At 52.3% G+C, this 6,834-nt stretch overlaps 1 protein-coding gene across 1 annotated transcript; it reads right to left on the minus strand.

Moving 5' to 3' along the window:
- Positions 1–934: 934 nt before the first annotated feature.
- On the minus strand, positions 935–1,318 carry LOC116533921 (60S ribosomal protein L36a-like). Its single transcript, XM_032253834.1, has one exon. It carries the CDS (start codon positions 1,309–1,311, stop codon positions 991–993), a length of 321 nt encoding a protein of 106 aa, XP_032109725.1. The 5' UTR covers positions 1,312–1,318; the 3' UTR covers positions 935–990.
- Between the last annotated feature and the right edge of the window lie 5,516 nt (positions 1,319–6,834).

Below are 6,834 nucleotides of genomic sequence, written 5' to 3' on the forward strand. Positions count from 1 at the left end.
CGATTATGGCAGGAGCCAGAATGAGAGCCCAGGAGAAAAACCTTGGATCCCAGGTCACCTTCCTGCAGATGGGAGAAGCTTTAGTCAGGTACATGCAGTAGGAGAAGCAGAGGTCAGCCTCCAGCCTCCTCTTACCCCATTGAGGAAGGACCTGCACATAGAAGTGGTGGCTTTGGGCTGTGCATGGTGGCTCACACCTATAATCCCAGCACTCTGGGAGGCCGAGGTGGGCGGATCATGAGGTCAGGAGACTGAGATCATCCTGGTCAACATGGTGAAACCCCGTCTCTACTAAAAATACAAAAATTAAATGGGCATGGCAGCACATGCCTGTAATCCCAGCTACTCCGGAGGCTGAGACAGGAGAATCGTGAATCGCTTGAACCTGGGAGACGGAGGTTGCAGTAAGCCAAGAGTGCCATTGCACTCCAGACCTGTGATGGAGTGAGACTCTGTCTCAAAAAAAAAAAAAAAAAAAAAAAGAAGAAGAGGTACTTTTGTGCTGGGACTTGGCTCACTACAGCCTTGACCTCTGGGCTCAAGTGATCTTCCTGAGTAGCCTCCCTGAGTAGCTGGGACCACAAGCATGTGCCATGATGCCTGGCTAATTTTTCAATTTTTTGTAGAGACAGGGTCTCACTATGTTGCCCGGGGTGGTCTCAGATTCCTGACCTCAAGCAAGCCTCCTGCCTCAGCTTCCCAAAGTGCCAGGGTTATAGGTAGGAGCCACCACGGTTGACCTAATTGTTTTTTTTAATTCTAATCAATGGAATCCACTATTTTTTTTCTTAGGGTCTCGTTCTGTTGCCCAGGATGGAGTGCAGTGGTGCAATCTCAGCTCACTGCAACCTCCATCTCCCAGGCTCAAGGGATCCTCCCACCTTAGCCTCTAGAGTATCTGGGACTACAGGCACACACCACCATGCCTGGCTAATTTTTTTTTTAACATAAACTCAATATTTTATTGTCTTCATAAAAGAAAGATGACACTTAAAACTGGATCACTTGGCCCTTTCTATTCTTATCTCCTCCCAGTTCAAAATGCTTGCATCTTTTAGTAGCCAGCATTCTCTTAAATCTGCAGTTGGGCTCAACACACTCAAGCCTTAGCATAATCTTCTTTGTAGTTTTAGCTGTTTTCCAGAAAATTGCCTTAGTTTCCCCAGCATAGCCACTGTGCTTCCTGTCATAACACTGCTTTCCCTGGGCATACAGAGGGTCCTTGCCCTTCTTGTGCTGTGTCACTTTGTGGGGTTGATGCTTGCCACACTTCTTACGGAAAGTCCGGTGGGTTTTAGGAATGTTCACCATGTTTGTGTGTGGGTAACCCCCCCATATAGGCACCGAGGAATGAGAGCTAAGCAGAACCCTGGCACAGTTAGGGCTTGAGGAATATCTCACTTTATAATGTTACTACTCAGCTATTTCCTTTTATGTAATCCTTTACATAATCATATATTAGTTTATAGAAATAGGGCTTGAAGAATCCCTTTATATAATCCTCTATATATAATCATATAATAGTTGATAGTATGAATGCCTAAAGAATATTTCCCTATATATATACTTATAATTATATCTTAGTTCATAATCGGAGGAATGCCTAGAGTGGACACAGTACAGAGCATGAATTAAGGAATAAGCAGCTTATAATCGAAGGAATGCCTAGAGCAGACACAGTGCAGAGCATGATTTAAGGGAAAACAGTTACACCAGGACAAGAATCCATGGCCCAGGCGGCAGCGTTCAGTATCGTAAAGATACCCGCTGTATGGCAGGCTTGGGGTGAGAGCCACTCCTGATAAAGGAGTTGTAGGACCTTGCTCCCGTTCTTGTGGAAGGCTGCCCTCAGAACGGCAATCCACCTTGGTGACTGTGAACTCTATCAGCTCTTGCTGCTGTGCTGCTTAAAAAGCATCTTCCCATAGAACCCACTGGAAGCTGCCAGAAGGTGGCGGTAACCTTGACAGCTCTGTCACTGCTGTGTGACTTAAAGCATCCTCCCATAAATCTTCTTAGAAGTAGTTTTCCATAGACAGAAGTATCGCACACTGCACCCTCTTCACTTCGCACGGCCCACCTTCAAGCCTCGGTGACCTAATGGGGGTGGACTCCTCACTGCACACGGCCCTTGCCTTCATGGGAACGGGCCCCTTGCTGCGCACTGTCCACCTCCCGGCCTAGGTGACCTAATGGGGGTGGACCCCATGTTTTATTGCTCATGACCCTATCACTATCCTTAAAGATGATTTCACTCACTGCCCTGCCCCTTAACCTATGCACAATAAATACTCATGCTTCTGGACATTTGGGGCCTTGCCTGACTCTGCTTATAGGTGGTGTGGTTCCCCGAGCCCAGCTGCATTTTCTGTGTACTTCTGCGTCCTGTCTCTTTATTTCTCGGATCCTGCGCCTCAGCACAGCATAAGACTCACCCCACGACCCTGTGGGGCACTCAGCCTTACATCTGGCTCCCAACGTGCCCTACATTTGTGTGAGTGCCATCAGCACGGAAATACACCTGGCTAATTTTTGTATTTTTAAAAAAAGTTTTGGCTCAAGCCTGTAATCCCAGCACTTTGGGAGGCCGAGGCGGGTGGATCACGAGGTCAAGAGATCGAGACCATCCTGGTCAACACGGTGAAACCCCGTCTCTACTAAAAATACAAAAAATTAGCTGGGCATGGTGGCGCGTGCCTGTAATCCCAGCTACTCAGGAGGCTGAGGCAGGAGAATTGCCTGAACCCAGGAGGCGGAGGTTGCGGTGAGCCGAGATCACACCATTGCACTCCAGCCTGGGTAACAAGAGCTAAACTCCGTCACAAAAAAAAAAAAAAAAAAAAAAAAAAAAGTTTTGTGTTTTTTGTAGAGATGGGGTTTTGCCACATTGCCCAGGCTGGTCTTGAACTTTCGGCCTCAAGCGATCCACCTACCTTGGCCTCCCAAAATGCTGTGATGACAGGCCCCTGGCTCCCTTTTGGATTTCCACTTTGGGAACAGCCAGCCGCCAGGTCATGAGGATACTCAGACAGCCTGTAGAGACCCACATGGGGAAGAACTGAGGGTAATCCATTGTGCAGCAATAGATTACTAAGACAGGATGTGCCTAGAGAATTTGCTCTAGGACACGGTCCCAGTTCCCAGGGCATGGGTCCTGGTGTCTTAGCTGCATACGGAGCCTGTGGGCTGAGAGGGGTTTGGAGCTAGGTCCCAAAGCATTCATAAGGGACATCCATGAGGTTAGAATGAGGTCTCTCCACGAAGGCTGGGCCACATTTCATGTGGCAGTTGCTTCTTGGTAAGTCCAGGTGGCCTCATCCTGATCAGGTGTAGCCCGCTCCTCAGCCAAGGACACTGGGACTCTCAGGCTCCCCTGCCCACACTTTCCTCTCCAGGGTCTTCCCTACCAATGATTCCAGCTGTGTTATTGCCCCAGTTCAGTGGGTGCTGCACCCTGGTGCTCTGGCTGGGCTCCATCTCCTGCACATATATTTGCTTTATTTTATTTGATTGTACTTTAAGTTCCGGTATACATGTGCAGAACATGCAGGTTTGTTACATAGGTAAACATGTGCCATGGTGGTTGGCTGCACCTAGACTTGCTTTTTATTTTTTATTTTTACTTTTTGAGACATGGTCTCTTATCCAGGCTGGAGTGCAGTAGCACAGTAATGGCTCACTACAGCCTTGAACTCCCAGGCTCAAGCAATCTGCCTGCCTTGTCCTCTGGAGTAGCTAGGGACTACAGACATATGCCACCATGCTTGTCTAATTTTTTAATTTTTTGTAGAGATGAGGTCTCCCTATGTTGCCCAGGTTGGTCTCCAATTCGGGTTCAAGCCGTCTACCTGCCTGGGCCTCCCAGAGTGCTGGGATTACAGGTGGGAGCTACTGTGCCCAGCCAGATTTGCTTTTTAGATTCTCCTACATTTGTGGGAAAACTGAACTCTGAGTGGAGCCTGGTGATCAGACTGCCCTGGAAATGTAAGATGTTACCATTAGGGGAAACCAGGTCCGGGGACTCTATGCTCTTCGCAGCTTTTCAGTAAATCTAAAATTATTCCAATAAAAAATAGTAAAACATCTGGTTGGCTGGCAGAAAGGAAGGCAGCCTCCGTCCCTCGTGGCTGTCCCAGGCTGGCTGGGGTGGCGCTCTGGCTGTCCCTATTCAGTCCCTAACTCAGGCTGCCAAAGACGGTCGCCAGTCTAGGGGAAGAACTGGCCCAACGCGCTCCCCAAATACATCGCTGCAGGCACAGGGTTTGGGAAGAACTTTTATTTTCCTCTTTCTTCTGCTGTGGGTTTTAATTTCCTGCCATTTTCATAATTTAAAAATAAGTGCTATTTTAGCACGAAACAATGTTTCTTTAGCCAAAGCCGGAGTGAGTGGGCAGCAACGGCCGCGCGCCCTGCTCTGGGTGGTCCCGACCCCGGGGAAGTCCCTGTGCATAACGAGGGATTACGGGGGCGGCAGGAGGAAGTGGGGGGCGCGGCACCCAGGCATCGCTTTCCTCCCTCCGAGGGACCCCAACTTGCAAAATCTGAAGAGCCCAGCTGGGGCGGGGTCGCGGGGTGCTCGGGAACCGGGTCTGTGACGGGGCGGGGCCAAGCCGGGGCCTCCTCCGAAGCTAGGCCAGGACTGGGGCGTGGCGGGGGCGTGGTCGAGCGGGCGCCCTGCGGGTGGTGGAGGAGCCCGCGGGCGGCTTCTGCCTAGACCACTGTGCTTGCCCGGCTGTCTCCAGTCCCAGCCCCAACGCCCTGGGGAGGGGGAGAAAGCGTGCACGTGAGCGCCACGCCTTGGGGCCGGCTCTAACCTGACACAAGGTCCTGCAACTAGTTAGAGAGGTGTTGTGGGCTGAATTGTGGCCTCCCCAAAATATGTTCCGAGCCAGGTGCAGTGGCTCATGATTGTAATCCCAGTGCTTTGGGAGGCGGAGGACGATTGCTTGAGTTTAGGAGTTTGAGACCCGTCTAGGCAACATAGGAAACCCCCCCCCCCACCTCTCTCTTTAAAAAAGAAAAAACAAACTAAGTTGGTCGTGGTGGTATGGGCCCATAGTTCCAGGTACTCAGGAAGCAGAGGTGGGAGGATCGCTTGAGCCCAGGAGGTCGAGGCTGCAGTGAGCCGTGATCGCGCCATTGCACTTTAGCTTGGGCGACAAAGCTGAGACCTTGTCTCAAAAGAGATATTTCAGGCCCTAAGCTGGTATCTGTAAATGCAAGCTCATTTGGAAATAGAATCTTTGCCGATGTAATCAAGATAAGGTAAGGTTATTAGGAAGGCCTCTACTCCAATAGATCTGTGGTCCTCATAAGACAAAACAGACTCGAGCAGATGCCCAAGGCAGAGGCCACGTGACCTAGGAGCCCGCGATCGCAGGTTGCCACCAAAGGATGGAGGCAAGCACCGGAAGCTGCGGAGAGACCAGGGAGGACCCTCTCCAGACCCTCCCACCCTGCTGGTACCATGTTTTCCTGCTGCTAGCCTCCAGAACGATGAGGGCCTTTCTGGTGTTTTGTGGCCCTAAGAAACCGGTACGAGAAGGAACCAGGTTTTGGAGCCCCCCTGGTCCAGTCCAGACGTAGTGTTGCCATCTGGAGATGAACATGAGGCTATGGGGGATGAGGAGGGCTCTGGAGGAAGTTGTCCCTCAGCTAAGAGCTGGCACAGTGAGAGGGGTAAAGTTCAGATTGGTGCTTGCCAAAGGTGGGCATCTGTGGCTGTCCAAGGGGTGACAGCAGTGGGAGTCAGCTCTCAGGCCTGGGGCTCTGCTTGCTTGGGTCGCCTCTCCAAGAAACATCTTTGTGGGGAGATGGATTTCCAGTTGTCCCCAGGACTGAAGCCTGGTCCTGATATGTGGTTTAGTCCCTGCTCTGGTGGAGGTGACCACTGGGACTCAGCCAGGACATGGGCAGGGAAGTGGGGCTCCTCAGCTGGATTTCAGCCCCCATGTCCATCACCCCTACCCAATGGGGACCCCAACTCGGGGGAAGCTTTGCTCACATGGCCCTGAGAAGCCTTGCACTGCTGCCCGTGGGTTCCCAGTGGCTGCAGCTGTCACTCCCATGGGCCGCCCGGGGGACCAATGTGGTCTTCAGGCTGAGTGGGAGCTGGGACACAGCCAGACCTTGGGAAAACTGAGGTTCCAGCCCAGAGAGCATGAGTGGTTAGGGCTAGGAAGGGGTTGTTGGGAAGGCCTCAGGGGAGGCCCTTCTGGCCCTAGCTACAGCTCTTCTTGGACTCTGGGCCTGCTGGGCCTTGCGTTGAGCGCATGGGGACTCCTTCCCTCCCCTCCTTGGAGGCAGGAGCCACCTGGAGTTTGGAAGGCGGGGCAGCTTGAGACTGCCGGTTTCCACTTGGAAGCCCTCTTTATCCAGCCTGGGATGGAGAAAGGCTGGGGTCAGAGTGCACACATCTCCATGGAAACGGCAATGAGCCTGGCCCCTGGGGAACCCCAGCCCTGCTGGGGGATGGGGAGGCTAAACTGGGGCTCAGGGGCTCCTTTGGTAGCAGCCCTTCCTTATAGGGAGGTCCGGGCCAGGAGGTGCCAGACATGTAGCCATGAAGAGCCGCATGGAGGGGAGAGTGGACTCTACCTTCTGGGGCTGTGGGCCCCAAGTAGGCAGTGACTAGAAGGCTGACAGCTGGATACAAAGAAGAGAGGAGAGTTGCAAAGAGATCAAAACAAGGCTCAGCCTGGCTGCGACTGTCCTTCAGTACCCTGCATCACTCTGGGCCCACCCAGGCCGCAGGTCCCCCTCCAGGGGCCCCTGCCTACCTGCCTGCGGCCTGCCCTCCAAGAACTTCTCCCAGCCTTCAGAGACTGGGAAGCA

Source organism: Sapajus apella, unplaced genomic scaffold, assembly GCF_009761245.1.
Source record: "Sapajus apella isolate SASKATOON/1434 unplaced genomic scaffold, GSC_monkey_1.0 scaffold85, whole genome shotgun sequence".
NCBI lineage: Eukaryota > Metazoa > Chordata > Mammalia > Primates > Cebidae > Sapajus > Sapajus apella.

Bases quoted from the DNA above. Each gene is read 5' to 3' on its own strand.
- LOC116533921 (XM_032253834.1), bottom strand. From the start codon at position 1,311: ATGGTGAACATTCCTAAAACCCACCGGACTTTCCGTAAGAAGTGTGGC.